General features: G+C 40.3%; 1 protein-coding gene across 1 annotated transcript; it reads right to left on the reverse strand.

Moving 5' to 3' along the window:
• Positions 1 to 41: 41 nt before the first annotated feature.
• On the reverse strand, positions 42 to 16,319 carry LOC116464405 (cyclin-Y-like protein 1). The gene is made up of 7 exons (XM_058435056.1): positions 15,600 to 16,319; positions 14,216 to 14,275; positions 11,781 to 11,815; positions 6,374 to 6,474; positions 3,164 to 3,199; positions 1,032 to 1,083; positions 42 to 441 (listed from the first exon to the last, which is right to left on the reverse strand). Exons 1-7 carry the CDS (start codon positions 15,955 to 15,957, stop codon positions 289 to 291), a joined length of 795 nt encoding a protein of 264 aa, XP_058291039.1. The 5' UTR covers positions 15,958 to 16,319; the 3' UTR covers positions 42 to 288.
• Positions 16,320 to 17,437: the final 1,118 nt, after the last annotated feature.

Genomic DNA, 17,437 nt, shown 5'->3' on the forward strand with positions numbered 1-17,437 from the left:
CCAGTCACAGCATGCATCAGAAGTGCCCAGGGAATATGGCCTGGGACTCAGCTGAGATCTACATTGGAATCTGTTGAAGGAGAAACCAGAAATCTCTCCTGCTGCCTTTAATAGCAATTATTCTGTGATAAGAAAAGCAATGGCATCATTTTAAACCATAATGAAGATTAAATTCAAATATGTGTATTTACTTTGCTTGCACAGGTTTCTCTTAAAAGATCTGATGATAATTCCAGGAATCTACTTTTAGTTAGAAACACGGCCATACCCTGTGTAGGAGACCAGTTGTTAAAGATGCTTTATAGATAAGAAATATCTTACCAAAGCTACGATTGCACATGGAGCTGTTAGTTTCGTGAGTTGAAAAAGAGTACGGAAATATCTGAAAATACAGTTGCATTTGGGATCATGCTCGAAGGATTTCCCTGGAGCCTTCTCTTCCTGAAAGAAGGAAAAAGGCAACATAAATATCCACTCAAGAAAACTTTTTAAGAACTCTTAAGATGGCAATGTTCACATTTGTGCCCACGTGTCCCTTACAACAATTCTGATGGGATAAATGTCTTTTAATTTTAAAAATATAAACAGCAGGACCTTAAAATATTTTTGGTTTTCTGCCAACATAGGCCCTATGGTAGCCCCGTGGCTATCATATGTGAAGAAGGAAGTTTTTAACTTTTTATAGCATTTAAACTGATTTAAATTTAAATTGTTTTCTAGTTCTATTCACAGAGATTGTGCATATTTGTCAGGACTATTTACAAATATTTATAGTGTTTGGTGCTATAGAAACTTATTTTTTTAAATGACACATTTTGTTATTTGGATGGTATATTTACTCCCCTTAGTGCACGAATTCAACCGAGCTGCAAGTCAGCTCGTACTCCAGCATGCCCACTGGACAACACTCCTTACATAAGATGATTAGACACAACAGAGGGAAGGCTTAAAGGTGGGTGATTTTGACTTCAGCATCAACTAAATACAACTCTATGGGACAAAAATAGAACCTCAAAGAAAGTGACACTTACTGAAAGTGGATGTATTGGCTCTTCCAAAATAGCCAGAGATCTATTTGCAGATCTATAAAATAAGAACGTGCATTTACGAAATTAATTCGGGAATTGTTAACATCTTAGTAAAGTACCTGCTGGGAGTAGGGCATGGAGGGTGGAGGGAGATACACCTTGTTTGCTTTGCTAAAATTCGTTCACCAAAACAGTTTTTGCAAATTTTTCTCCCGGATCCTGGCCTTCAGAGGGTTTCTTGACCTCTTTTTCTTCAGCACATAATGTCCTGAACTGTGAAGTCTTTTCTACATTGATGAGCCAGACTTGTCTTTAAATATTGACCCCACACTAACAGTCAATGGTAATAAATTATATCTATTTTCACTCCTCTGACCTCATGCTGGAACACAAGAACAATTTATGAAGCAGTGGTGGTTGCCAAAAAAGTTTTTAGAACTTTTAATAAATGTGAATGAGATTCAGATTTCCCCAATCTTCCTGTAGTATACATCTATCATATTTGTTTAAGTAGTTTGAGTTACAAACTTAATTGCCTTTTTATTTTAAAAGAGGCCAGTTTCTAATGGACTTTAAAAAACTAACACACTGTGTGCTCATTTAGGAAACCAGTGGTTCTTCAAATGTGGTTTGTGGACCCCTGAGATTCCCTAGAAGGCCCGTGATGTCACAACTTTTTTTTTTTTTTGAGACAGGGTTTTTTTCTTTCACCCAGGATGGAGCACAGTGGTACAAACATGGCTCACTGCAGGCTTGACTCCTGGGCTCAAGCGATCCTCCTGCCTCAGCCTCCCAAGTAGCTGGGATGAAATGTGCACACCACCATGCTCAGCTAATTTTTAATTCTTTTTTGGTATAGATGGGGTCTTGCCACATTACTCAGGCTAGTCTCAAACTCCTGGTCCCAAGTAATTCTCCCACCTTGGCCTCCCCAAGTGCTGGGATTACAGGTGTCAACCACCACCTATGGCCCTAAATGTTCTTATAAGAATACTAATTCAACCTGACAAACTGATTGAAAATGAAACATAAGAATAATTTATTACTTTCTAAAAGTATTAAGACATTGCTTGCTTTCTCACTGTTCAACACTTGTAATGATTGCATAAAAGCAAAAGTGGGTAAAACTGCTGGTTTCTCAGTATGAATAAAGGCTGTAGTACCAAATTATACTAGTATTCATTCCACTCTTCACTGTCCCTTGCAGTTTTTGTTAAAGTAGCCAGCTTCACTTAAGAATGTCCTTGATGAAACAGTAAAAATTCATGGTGTTATTAAATCCTGAAATCTCTTTTTAGTATTCTAACTAGGAAGTTCACATAAAGCACTTCTGCATACTGAAGTATGGTCATGTTAAAGAAAAGCACTTGTGATTTAATTGTGAGCTGAACAAGCCGATTTTTCACAGAACACCATTTCTATCTGAAAGTATGACTGACTATCATTCTCAAAAAGAAGTCAAGTGAGTCTGGCATTTCAAGGAAAATAACAAGTATTTGTTGTGTATAATAAAGCTAACGCTTTCAAGCTAAAATCAGGACTTGGAAAACTCATATCTACTACTGTGAGCTTGACAGCATCTCAATATTTGAAGATATTTTTATAATCATGGTGATACTAATGAAAGTGAGTTTTTGACACTAGAGATTAACATGAATTAATATTTTCCAAATAGCCAATGCATAATATTATAAAAGCCAGTAAGGGGAAAGATCCATTTATTGTACAAGAAAGATCAGTGAGTATTAGTGGAATGAATTCATTGATATGTACAATCCCATTATAACTACTTTAATAAATCAGCACTTGTGAAGTTTTGGTGTGGCTAAAGAATACCCACAATTACCTGAAAGCTTTAAAAATACACATTTTTTCTACTATATATTTGCATGAGGCTAGTTCATCTTTTTCTTTCTTCTTTACAATAAATTGCAAACAAGACATTAAAAAATACACTTTGAGACCCTCAATAATTTAAGAGGTAAAAGAGTCTTACAAAAACCCACAAATGATTCACTTTAATACTGTAAAATAAGCACTCTACAGCTTATGTCTATAGTTATGACCTAACAGCGTGTGTCCTATTATACAAAGTGATGAGCTGGAGTAACAAGGCAGGTTTTCAAAGAGCTCACCTGTGCTTTATGCTGTAATATATTGCCAAAGTCACACTGTGGAGGGAAAAATATATTTGTAAGAACTGATTTTATCATTTGTTTGGCATGAAGATATGTTTTTAAAAGGGGGAGGAGGGAACCCTCTCAGTGGCCCTGAAATCATCTTGTTCGAAACAGTACTGTATGAGCACTTTTCTTTTGTTTTAGCTCTCTGGCTTTATAGTGAAAATAGGAGAGCCAAAATGCTAGGCAATATGCTGTTAGAAGACGTTTCTGCTGATGGTTAGTATATATAAATAATTACATATTTTCCCTGTCATTTGCTCTTCTATCCATAGAACCTTTCATCCTGTGCAAGTCACTTACATCTATGTGTACATATGCTTCTATTTAGGCCATATAGTAATGTTTCGCTTTACAAGTGGCTAAGCCCTGCATTTCAGCTGATTTAGTTCACCATCACCTACTCACCCATTTGTCATTATTTCCATAAAAGCACATAATGAATGTGCTTTATACCAAGTAAAGTAATTTAAAATCACCTATGCGTAATTATTAGCAGAAAATTAGTAAACATAATGCACACAAAATTAATGACACTTTTAGCTATCCTGATATAAGCAGCACTAAACACACAGTGTAATACTGCTTCATACAATGTTCATGACAGGTATTTCCATATTCGTTTAAACAAAATATTAGTGAACAAATACAACTCTTCAGATGTATGTTACTGTGGTCCTAAGTCATCCTCAGATATTGTGTGGCAGCAAACAGGGGCTTCTCTTGGATAAGTGCTGTGCTTCCATTTGCCCTCAGCATTTAAAATGAGGCTCAGAATAATTTGAGAAGGCAAATTTGAGTTGTAAAAAGTAGGCCTTAGAACATTATTAGTATCTAAGATGGATATTTCCATAGTGCCTCAAACAGTTTCATCTCCAAATTGATTTCAAAATCACAGAATTTGAAGTTACATGCTGAAAAGACCACTGAACCTTACATGACACTCCATGAACCACCCATTTTACAAATAAGAGAACCAAGGCTTCAAACTGATTTAATGCCCAAAGTCTCCACATAGTGCTTCTGTGAACTGCAGGTGTTCACGAAACACTATGGTACGGTTTAAATTTAAGCATATGCACACATACGTAGAAATGACTTGCACAGACGAAAGGCTCTATGGGTAGAAAGGAGAGCAAACGACAGGGAAAACGTGTAATTTATACGTGAGAACCATCAATCCTCCACGCAAAGGAAGCAGTGGCCCCCATGTTTGCTGCACACTGGATCACCCAAGGAGCTTTAAAAACAGCCTTACTGCCAGCTGGAGACATTCTGATTTAATTTGCATTGGGTATGATTTGGGCATCAGGGTTGTTGGCAAAGTTCCCCAGGTGATTCCAATGTGCAGCAAAGTTTGGGAATGACTGAGTTAGGGTTAAGGTCAGAATCATCTGGGATGCTTTTATCCATATAATGATGCCTCACGTACTTAAACGTTTTTCTAAAAGGCTTGTGAGTGCCCAGAGATGGAGGGAATGTGGAGCTGGGAAGATGCATGTGTTTGCAGACATATATTTTGAAGAAACATGTATATGTGATTCTAATATGGCTCACTCATCCCTTTGAGAACAATGGACTACTAACCATGAAAAACATTTTTCAAAATCTTTCCAAAAAGCCAATTTGCTGTATTAATTTGCTCAATAAACCTTCATTTCATCAAAAGTAAATATACCAAATGATCCCTTCTAAGATTTGAGAGCAAATTAAAACTAACTGTACTTCAAAAACAAACTTATAGGCCGGGCGTGGTAGCTCCTGCCTGTAATCATAGCACTTTGGGAGGCGGAGCTGGGTGGATTGCTTGAGCCCAGGAGTTTGAAACCAGCCTGGCCAACACAGGAAAACCCCATCTCTAAAAAGGAAAAAAAATCCTATTTAAAAAAAACTTATAAGAATTAGACTATGCTGGAAGAAAAAGCAGAATCTCTACTTGTTTAAGCAAGGTGAAGCTTAAAAACTACTTTTGAATTGCATACTGAAACATCAGAATCTTTTGAAATCAGAAGAAACCAGGGACTCTAGCCAAAACAGAGTGGCTTTTTACTTAGGGCTGAATACAAACATTAGGTGATGACTCCATAGAGGCCAAACCTCAGGGCTTTAGACATAGGTGGAGTCCAGTTCCTGCTGAAACAGAATTTGATCTCAATAATTGTTATACATGAGAGAGGGAAGTAACATTATTATGATCATAAATTTACCATTGTTTTTATTATTGTACTTTAAGTTTCAGGGTACACGTGCACAACGTGCAGGTTTGTTACATATGTATCCATGTGCCATGCTGGTGTGCTGCACCCATTCACTCGTCATTTAGCATCCCTCCCCCCACCCCCAATTTTAATTAAAGTGGAAATTACTGACAAATTAGCTATCCCTCCCCCCTCCCTCCACCCCCCAATTTTAATCAAAGTGGAAATTACTGACAAATTAGCTTAAAAAGCTAGTACATTAGAAACAAAATAAAGCCTGTAAGCTAGTCATGTTTATAGACTGGAAAGTTAAGTTATGGATAAGGACATTAACAGGCTAAGGTAGTAGTTCTCAAACCGTTTTCCCAAAAATCAACACTCATAATCTAAGGAGATGTTAATAATATTCCCTGGACACCTCCAATGGAACTGGGCTTTGTTGTGACTTTTTAAATACACTTGAACCCATCATTCAAGGGTGTTTTGAAAAGGCGTCTATGATTGTGGCCTATGAAGTGCTCATGCATGATGGGAAAATTTCAATGCAGATACACTATGGTACCACTGGAGGACAAGCTGTTCCTTCATCCAAGAGTAGTTTCTAAAGTAGTACCCATCATCTTAGGCCTGTAGCCCATAAAGAACTAATAATTTTTCCCAGAAACATCCAATAAAAAGCACCTCTCCTTCCCATTAGGTTCAACGCTATCATAACATGAATGCATGTGCTTTTTCTGGGATTGCTTATTTGCTATCTGGCTTTTCCTTCTACCACACAGCATCTAAAGTTAAAAGAGAAACAGAAAATTCATATTTAGGTCCCAGAAATCCATATATAATTGACATCAATTTCTGAAACGGCTTGCTGAAAAGGGCAACCAAATGGCTGAAATGACAGAGGATGGCCGGGATGCTTTTAGCATACGGGGGTCTGTCACTCAGCCCTTGGCAGCCTCGTTGTACTCACTTTTCTAGTGCGTGTCTAAGATCAGGCTGGCTGACTGTGCTGTTATCTAGCAATATGGTCGAACGTGAGCTGTAGTTTCTAGCAAGAAGCCATGGAGGTATCTGAAGGAGAAGGAAGATAAGAGAAAAATGTCACAATAGGCTGAACCTGCAGAAGTGTGGGCTTTTTTCCTTAGTCAAAATGTCAAAGTATAAAGCATTAAGGTATTTCTTATGCCCCGTGACCTGCCTGAGTGTGGTGTCGTGAGCAGCTCTATGGGAAACTCATTGGAGGCGCTTAACTTCCGCAGATGATGTTTGAGGAATGGGTTATAAAATGCCGCCCTTGCTATGATACCAATCATCAAACCTGGCAAGCCTCTATTATGAACTCCCTTTATAAATAATGGGAAAAGTTTAAAATAACATTTCATGGTTTTTTATTATGCAGTAAAAAGCAGCTGAGATTTTCTATTTGTTATTCACTAACTATAACAAAATGTCATACATTAAATAATATTGGCACAAGAGGCATTTTTATTGCAGTAAGTAAAGACCTAACACTACATTCACTAAGTTACTAATCCTAAGTGTACTCATTCAAGAGACAGTGTGATGGAACCAGCGTTTTAGAGTCAGAGACCCTGTGTGCCAGGGTGGCCCAGTGACCAAACAAGTGAGGGGCCATAGGTCTCTCTGGGCCTGTTTCCTTGGGGGAAGATAGAAAAACTACTGCTTTAAGACTCTCTCACATCTAGAAATCAGATGATGAAAACAACTTCGGGAATTTAACTTTCACTTCATGTTTACATAAGACTGCTATTACATTACTCAAATGAGAACTTCCGAGAATACTTTACATTCATTTCAAAAGTTGATTGATTTTATTCTGTAAGTTATTTCACACACATCATGGCACTGTCCTGCTTCACTCATGCTGCTCTCTGCCCGGAATACCTATTTCTTTCCCCCTTGTCCCAGCAAGCTTCACCTCCTCTGCCTTCTGGGATCCCTCTGCCAGCAGCCACACCACAAAACATTTCCGGTTTTGTGTACATGTCAGTCTAATTCACCGTGTGTTACATGATGGCAATTGCCTGCAGAGCATCCCCCTGGTGAGAAAGTAAGCCTCTCCAGGGGAGGGAGGGCCCTTCCTCTCCTAACCGCAGCTGCTGAGCACAGAATGTGGGAGAAATTCAGGAGTTCAATAAATGCTTGACAAGTTATTTAAATCAGTTACAATTTGGAAGATAAATCTTCCTACAGTTACAAATTGGTGAAAATTTATCTGCAGTGCTATCAGAGAGGTGACAGTGAACCTTTTGAGCCCTGTAGAAAATAAAGTATCTCTAAAACACTTTAAAAGTATCTATTCATTTGTCGAGAGTGCAACAGTCAATATGGAAACTGCCTCATCTGTGTTTAAAAAAAAGCTCTTCCTGGCCGGGCGTGGTGGCTCACTCCGGTAATCCCAGCACTTTGGGAGGCTGAGTCGGGTGGATCATGAGATCTGGAGTTCAAGACCAGCCTGGCCAAGATGGTAAAACCCCGTCTCTACTAAAAATACAAAAATTAGCTGTGTGTGGTGGCACGCATGCCTGTAATCCCAGCTACTCAGGAGGCTGAGGCAGAGAAATGCTAGAACCCGGGAGGTGGAGGTTGCAGTGAGCTGAGCTCATGCCACCGCATTCCAGCCTGCGTGACAGAACAAGACTTCGTCTAAAAAGAAAGAAAAATGCTCTTTCTTAAAAATAATGGCAGTAACCAAATCCTAGTCACCAAATAGTTGAAGAGATCAACAGCATTATTTAAAACCACAAAATACCAATTACTGTAGCTTTAAAAAAATCACTCAGATGAGCCTTCCTTCCTCCTATTGGGATATGCTTGTCTACATCATGTTATCACACTCTTCCATCAGGGTCTCCCACAAGTACGTGAAAGACAGGGTAGGGAGAAGATCTAATGGTAGTTTATAAAAGTACACAGTATTTAAAAATTGCCTGTAGCCAATAATCAGAAATATCCATCCTTTCTTAACAACATTTGGCTTGTTTCAGATGCTTTTTACTATAAATTCACTTACTACTTAACAAAAATCCCAGATGTTTTTGAACAATATTACTATTTGAAGGACCAAATTCTCCTTCAAGGCAGAAATGTTTTAACTCTAGCTAAACTCTTATGTCTCTTAAGCTATTCTATTAACGTATATACTTTACATTAACAGTGTATGTGTGTCAATGTACATACTATTATTGCCTCAAAAAACAAATATAGCATGAAAAATGAAAATGGACTCATTGAGATACTTTCATTCAAAGTCAAAGAAGGTATCCCTTAAAGTCACTACTATTAGGGGTGATACAGCATAATACTACGCCATAACAAAAGTTGTTTCTGAGGAAAAATCCATATATGAGACTAAAAAGAACAGAAAAAAGATGCACCAAAACATAGACTAGTTGGTACAGCTTTAGGTGATAGCTGTCCCCATTTTGTACTATTTAAAATTTCATATAAGGAACATATATTGGTCTGTGGTTTTTTTTTTTTTTTTTTTTTTGGAAGTCTTGCTCTGTTTCCCACCCTGGAGTGCAGTGGCCTGAACTCAGCTCACTGCAACCTCCGCCTCCCAAGTTCAACCAATTCTCCCGCCTCAGCCTCCTGTGTAGCTGGAAATACAAGTGAGCACCATCATGCCAGGCTAATTTTGGCCAGGCTGTTCTCGAACTCCTGGCCTCAAGTAATCTGCGTGCCTCAGCCTCTCAAAGTGCTGGGACACAGGTGTGAGTTACCATGCTCAACTCTCAAGATCACTTTTTTCTCCCCATTTTTTTTATAAGACATGTTTCAGCTACTTTTTAGATAATTAATGACTTTCAGCTGACTTAAAAATTTCTAACACTTTGTGCGCTAACAAAAACAGTTCCATCTATGTTGCACAGCAATGGGACCACATGGCATGTATGGAGTTTGAATAGAATTCTTACACAAAGGCCTGAGTGGAAAAGTGTAATATGCCTATTGGAGGTATAAATAGAAATTGTCTGAATTAATGTCATAATTATGTTGAATTTAAACTTAGATTTACACTTACATATGGGTTCTAAATTTGGATTAAGTATGACGGATTGACCAGAAATTTATTTTCTCTTCCTTCTGAAATCTCATTAGTATTAGTCATAAAATAAAACATTATACACAGGACCAGGAGACAGGATTGATGGCAGATGATCCTGAGTCAATGCTGCAAGGTGAAAAGCAGATAGAGGAGTGGCAACCGCCATGGAAGCACAACTTTGGAGCTGACAGGGAGTGACCTGGACAGAAGCAAGCAACCTTCTTTGTTTTGAAGAACCCAACCCAGGCTCCAAAATCAGAAGCACAGGGTACCTGGGAAGGTAGGGTGAAATATACAACAGAAGCCAGCAAGGTCAACTGTAAAGCTGTGCTTAGAGCCCCAAGGCCACCTCCCCTCCCATCTTATAAGGAATCTGTATGCACATTCTCTGGATATATTATACCTGAGGGTTTCTGGGCTCAGAGCTACTAGGGCTGAAACCTAGGAAATAGGATTAAATTGCACACACAAAGGGAAACTCCACCTTCCTTCTCAACCCTGCTTCTAGAAAGCCAGCAGCCATGCTTGCACTGCCCAGGCAGAACATTGGGAGACCCTTCTTGGAAGAGAACTGAACCATTGTAAAGAAAATACGCTCAAACCCTCATATAATACACTGATGTCCCCCAAAAGAAAAGCTGGCTTGACCTCCAAATCCCCACAATGAGACCCCTTAGTGAACAAAGGTCCTGCTTCCAAATAGAAAAAGCCTAAGACCACCACACATCGGAGAGAAGCCTTCAATGAGAGATCAAAACAACAGGAAAATGGAAGTCTTGGGACCAGTAAAAATTCAGGAGCAAAACTTTAAAAAAAAAAATCTTAAAATACACTTAAGGAGATAAAAAAAATTCAATAGAAGGATTATCACAGAAAGTCAAAGAATCTCTAAGAAGCAGAATAAAAGACAAACTGGAAAATAGGAGGGGAAGAAATTAAAGATCAATGCAGAAATACTGGTCTAAGAGGCCCAACATCTGAATCATAAGAATACTAAGATAATAATAATAAAACAGAGAAAATAAGAAAATTCTCTAAAAGAGATAGTCTGCAGGCTTAATGGCCGCCATAAAATAAAAGGTCCCCACGAAGCTGTATTGTACAATTTCAGAATCCCAGGAATAGAGAAGATCCTAAAAAGCTCAAGAAATGTAAAAAATGGTTACATATGATGCATCACACAAAGGCAATAATTTCAAGAACAGTATAATGAAAACACAATAGAGAAATGTCTTCAGAGCCATGAAATTTAGTTTTCACTCTAGAATTTTATACTCTTTAACAAAGGAGGGGTTTTGAGAGAGGCTAGATCTCTATACATATGTGTCCATGAGCCTTTCCTCGGAAACTGTGCTCCAGCACCACTGGGGAGTAACACAAGGCAGAGGGCAATGCACAGTCTAGGAGTCAGGGATCCAACGTGAGTGGGCGCAGAAGAGTTCAGAGAGGGCTCCCAGGAAAACAGGCCCAGGACAGCCTAGGGAAACATAATCTATCCTGGAGGGGGATAACCAAAGGCCAAGGAAAGTTGCTCCAAGAAAAAAACATGCAACATATGTTAGGCATGTGACAAATGTTACAACACGTGGGGAAGAATAGCTGTCAAAAAAGAGGCAAAGGAACATAGTCAGAAAATTAATTCCATACACAAAATAATGAAGGATATGAAAACAAAGAGGCCAGCTGGGGGGTAATGATCGCATTTGGCTTTATGAGCTATCATGGGCTAGGAAAAGGGGGGGTTATCTGGTAGAAGTACAGAAGTGTTCAGATTTCAGAAATATTTAAGAGAAAAAAATGAAGGATGTACAAGGAGGAGGCACAGTCAGAATACTATATGACTCAGCAGTGAATATGTGCATACCCATAATCATGTAAATATCAATTAGTGATTTAATTAAAAATGTGTTACAGGTGGAAGAAACAGAGAGAAATAAGGTCACAGTGGAGTGAGGAAGCTACGCTTTCACCTGCTATGACAGGAAGTCAGCAGAAAGTGTTGAAGAAAGTGGACTTAGCTATTTTTAATTTTATTTGAATACAAAAGATTAAATATTTAAGGCAGATATTTATATCACAACCAAATTGTGTAACTTAAATGTCAGACACCTTTAAAAATGGACACAGTAAGCTAAAGACTTTCCTGCATAAATCCGATACTTAGGAAAATAGAAGAAATTCAGAAATTCCATCAAAAAAGGATCATGCTGACAGCACTGGCTCCCTGTTAAATATTTAAAGAATCATGACAGATAGACTTTTAATTCAAACAATTAATTTCTTAATTTTTCAAAAGCTTACTTACATAATATAGGTGAGAGCTCCTCCTCTCTTCTTGCACTAAGAATGAAAAAATAACTAATCAATTCCGGTATAAATAGCATAGATAAAAGTAGTTGCTGATCATCTGATTATCACTATATAAAATGAGATAAAATTCCGTTTTTAAAAATTCTTACCAACAGAATTTATAATTTAAATAATCTGGCATGATGAATCTCGTAAAGTAAAATCTAAAAATATAGTTTTACTTTTTGACCTAACTGATATTTTATTACACAAATATGAAAGAATCCCCACGTACATAAGGAAAGGCAAAACAAATTAGCCAAGTGTGTGCCCTGCAAATCTCATGTTGAAATGTAGTGCCCAGTGTTGGAGCTGGGGAAGTGTTTGGATCACAGGGGCAGATCCCTCATGAATGGCTTAGCACCATCCCCCTGGTAATGAGTGAGTTCCTGCTCTGAGTTCATGCATAATCTTCTTGGCTTTTTGTTGTTGTTGTTGTTGTTGTTGTTCTGAGACGGGGTCTCACTCTGATGCCCAGGCTGGAGTACAGTGCCGTGATTATGGTTCACTGTAATCTTGACCTCCTAGGCTCAACTGATCCTCCCACCTAAGCCTGCGGAGTAGCTGGGGCTGCAAGCACGCACCATCACACCTGGCTAATTTTTAAATTTTTTGTAGAGACAGGGTCTCACTATGTTGGCCAAGGCGGGTCTCAGACTCTGGCCTCAAGTGATTTGCCTGCCTCAGCCTCCCAAAGTGCTGGAGTTAGGGACATGAGCCACCACACCTGGCCTGACCTGCTTGTTTAAAAGCAGGCAGCACCTCTCACTCTCTCTTGCTCCTTCTCTCACCATGTGAGAGGTGACTTCACCTTCCACCATGATTATTAGGTTCTTGAAGCCCTTGCCAGAAGCAGATGCAGCACCACACTTCCTGTGCAGCCTGCAGAACCGTGAGTCAATAAAGCCTCTTTTCTTTATAAATTATCCAGTCTCAGGTATTCCTTCATACAAATGCCAAAATACAGGACAGATGAGAAATTTAGCTAATAAAAAATTTACCTATTGTATATCTCAACCCCTAGGCTGTAGTGTTTTCTGATTCTACATTTACACATAGCTTACTTTCATTACCAGGATCTAATAGAGCTGACAGCTCTAAGAACCAATTTCTGGCCAGGAGCCAATCTCTAGATGCACTACAATCCCTGCAAGCATCCCAAAGGACTTATCGGTCATCTACTAATATGTTACTGAAAAAACAAATGGGTCTTTACACAACTGAAAAGTAGCCTCTCTTAAACTCAGATGTTAAAATGAGTGTCTAACATAATTGAACATGGTATCCTCAGCACACAAAATCATTTTGTTCTAACACAGGTCCAAAGAATAAAAGCTACGAGGGGGACTTGGGCCACACTTTGTTCTCCACAATGCCTCCTCCTTTGAAGTTGAACTGGTCTCACTGACACACATTTCTCACTGCTGAAGAGATGAGGACATGGGGTAGGTTTTCTTCCACTTCCATGCACTCTATGTGTGAGAAGCCCATGGTTCTGGAAGAAACTGAGAAATATAACAATCCTAACCAGAAGTTACCAGCTCAAGACAGGCAAAGTCCACACAAACTATGAAAACACAGGGGAGAAACCCATTTTTTATTGTGCTGCGTTACTTCAGATGTTATTTTATATATATATATATATATATATAGTTACTTCAGATGTTATTATATATATATAGTATTCTTGCTGTTGAAAATAACTAAACATGGTGTATGGCTTTTTTTGAAAATAAAGTAAGATTTAGCAGAATGTTACAAAAAATAAGCAGGAATACAGAAAACTCCTACAGTTTTAATTCTCATCCTTAAACAAGCAGGATGTGGAAAATTTACACTAGTTTCACACACTAAGGCTAACCTGGAAAACGGCACAGGCCATATTTACATTTCCATTACATTTGAATGAATAAGTTCTGAGTAGCATGAACATGGATGTGATAGGCTCATGTGGTTAGAGCACTGTGTAAAAAGGAGGCCAAAATCACAGATCCAATCTAGAACAATGGATTCTTTTCATTTGTTCAAGTGAAATCCAACCTGTAGCCTAAATCCTATCACTCATCATTAAAATGGACTCTTTGGAGCAAGGGAAAAATGGCAAAGACGTATGAAGAAAAAGGCCTAAGTCCATGACTACTATATTAAATCATGTGGCCAATTAATTGCATTGATAACAATGTCACCAATTGTGTAAACACGAAGTCTCCATGTTTCCATGAACAGTGACAACTAAAGGAAATTATGTCACACATTAAAATAAGACAAGTAAATGTACGAAAAGTTGAAACATTTTTAACTAATATCTGAGTTCCTCTAAATATGTTCTGTAATACGCAAAACAGAAAGTTTGTAGTTTTTTGCTTGGAGGAAGAAACCATATTGTCTTACCACTCATTTGATATTTTCTCAGGAAGAGTGTGCTTTCCCTTGGATGGTCAGAGGCAAAATCTGTAGAGGAAGAAGAAGGAAAAATGTAATAATTTAGATGAGTAGAAAAGATTCTTTTTAAAGCTACACATCCATTTTAATCACTCTTAACAGTCTTGAGAAAAGATTTTAGCAATAAATGTAAAGAAAATAAAGGCCACAATATCCCAATTCTGCTGAAGAATGCGAAAATCACAGAAGTTCTCCACGTACGTGGAATAAAACCAGGCTGTGTTTGGGACTTCTTTCTAAAACTTGCACCTAAATAAACTGATGCAACTTGTAGATGAATCATATACATGCCCTCCTCCTTCTACTTATCAAATAGAACCACCCTCCTCTATGCTGCTATTTCAGCACATTTCAGGGAAAGTCTCAAGCAGCAAGTGATGCTGTGGTCCATTAGTGTCAGACACTGGCTCCATATATCAAATATATAAAAACAAAGAGCTGTTTTAGGCAAAAAACAATTTGGTAAAGAGACAGGGTCACACTCTGTTGCCCGGGCTGGAGTGGTGCAGTGGTGCCATGGAGCCAGCATAGCTCACTGAAGCCTCAAGCTCCTGGGCTCAAGTGATCCTCTTGCAGCTGAGACTATAGGTGCAAGCCACCATAGCTGGTTAAGTTTTAACCTTTTTTTTTTTTTTTTGTAGAGACAGGGTGACACACGAGACATACATGAAAATGTGTTATAAATCCTAAAGAATGATATAAAGAGTCTATTTTGGGCTCTCATCCAACACTGCCCATCTACTACCTAGTGTGTAACACCACTCAGAGGCTTACCTTACACCACCGAACAAGGAAAAACTTTCACAAGTACTTGTATGCTTTGTGTATAAAGGTACAACTCATTCACATACTATCTTTGTTCTTTCACGATTTTTGAATATTCCAAGAGTAAAGTACTTTCCAGTTACAAAGGCAGATTCATCATGAAGCTTAATTATTCTAACGTTTAAATAAATTAAGAGGCCAACCAAAGTTTAAACAGAAGAGCTGTAAGACACTTCCACCATAGGAATGAAATCTGTAGTGTACATTTGCTATTTTGAAAACTTAGTTTTTGGCCAGCCTGGGGAGATGAGAAAGGGGCCAGAACTGGGCACTGGGGTAGGGAGGAGGAGAGAAACCACCAGATGCTGCAGGGAAAAAGAATGAGGGGTGGGGGCAGGCAGGCACGAAGCAAGGCCAGTCCTCCTGCCTGGTCTGGTCCCTGGGCCTAGGAAAGCTGGCTAGGGGCAGCAGGAAGGAACCCAAGGCTGTGGATGCCTCTAGGGGGGACCTTGGGTCAGTGGCGGCCAGAGGCGCGGCTGAGGGAAAACAGTATCAGCCGCCTCCTTACATTTGGGCATCTCCTGGTCGCTGATGTGCTGCAGGTCATGGCCCTCTTGGGCTCCGAAATCCGACGGGGCAGGCTCCACAGCAGTGGGGTGTGGTGCCACTGCCACCTCCACCTCCGTGATGTTACAGCTGCAGAGTGGTTCCGCCCACCGCACCCTGCGCTGTCTTTGCTTGGGGCTGGCATTAGGGAGCAGCGTCTTCCATCTGTGGCGGCTCCACTCCTCTCTGCCTTGGCCTGCACCTTTGCTTGACGCTGCCTCATAGATGTCAGCGCTGCAGGACAGCTCCCCAGACCTCCTGTGCTGGCCCCGCTTGTGGCTGGCGTTGGTGCACAAGCAACAGCTCAGCGTGTTCCCCATGGGGTAGCTCGGCTCCTCTCCAGCAGCTTTGGCCGTCCCTTGCTTCCAAGTCTGCAGAGCTCAGCACTTCCTCCACCTCTTCCCAGCAAATGTACGCTGGCAGGGCCAGCCCCTGGCAATGGGGCTGCACCCCACTAGCAGGCTGCACCTCACCTCAGATGCCTCCCCTCAGCTGACTTGTCTGCAAGGGTCCCTTGGGAACCTGCTTGGTTTATTTAGAATGGGTCTAGATGTAACAAGCTGTAATTGCGAGGAAGAGAGCACAGAGGGAGCTCCTCCTCCTTCCACTGCTTCCCACCAACTGAAGGAGGTTGCCCTGACAACCGGCAGAGCTCCCTCCTCCTTCCCAGGAACCAATCAGGCCCAGAGTCCCTTCCACGCGCCCCCGCCCCCATTGTGATGTGGGAGCCTAGGCACGTGGCTCACCAGGCCCCGCCCTGCTGGCAGCCCTGCCCACACCTTTCATTCATTGCTGGCTGCTGGGAGCTTTCAGGATTCTCCACTGTGAGGAAGATCTTATGGTTTCAACAAAGGAAGAGGCTTATGTAAAACAAAACCAGGCCAGGAGCGGTGGTTCACATCTGTAATCCTAACACTTTGGCAGGCCGAGGCAGGGGAGTCATGAGGTCAGGAGATCGAGACCATCCTGGCTAACATGGTGAAACCCCATCCCTACTAAAAATACAAAAAATAAAAATAAAAATAGCCGGGTATGGCAGCACGCACATGTAGTTCCAGCTACTCAAGAGCTGAGGCAGGAGAATCACCTGAACCCAGGAGGCGGAGGTTGCGGTGAGCCAAGGTCACACCATTGCACTCCAGCCTGGGTGACAGAGCAAGACTATGTCTCAAAAAAAAAAAAAGAGAATAGAAGAGAACAGAGGGGAGGGGAAAGGAGGAAAGGAGAGGAGAGAAAACCACCACATAATAAGATTTTAAATGTGATCCTAATGGCTTTTTTTTTTTTTTTGGATGGAATGTCGCTCTTGTTGCCCAGGGTGGAGTGCAATAGCGCAATCTCGGCTCACCATAACCTCCACCTCCTGGGTTCAAGCGATTCTCCTGCCTCAGTCTCCCAAAGTGCTGGGATTACAGGCGTGAGCCACCGTGCCCAGCCTGTGATTATTTTTATTTTTTATTTTAAGAGACAAGGCCTCACTTTGTCACCCAGGCTGGAGTGCAGTGGTGCAATCATAGTTCACTGCAGCCTTTTAACTCGTGGGTTCAAGCAATCCTCCTACCTCCTGAGTAGCTGGAACCACAGATGTGTGCCACCATGCCTTCCTAATTTCTAAAATTTTTTATAGATGAGGTCTTGCTATGTTGCTCTAGCTGGTCTCAAACTTCTAGTCCCAAGCAATCTTCCCACCTCAGCCTCCCAAAGTGCTGGGATTACAGGCAGGAGCCACCACATCCAGCCTAAAACTTTTAAGAAGCAGCTTACAACTTCCATTAACCCATGGAAAGTAAACATTGGAAA

This window comes from Hylobates moloch, unplaced genomic scaffold (genome assembly GCF_009828535.3).
Source record: "Hylobates moloch isolate HMO894 unplaced genomic scaffold, HMol_V3 SCAFFOLD_618, whole genome shotgun sequence".
Taxonomy (NCBI): Eukaryota; Metazoa; Chordata; class Mammalia; order Primates; family Hylobatidae; genus Hylobates; species Hylobates moloch.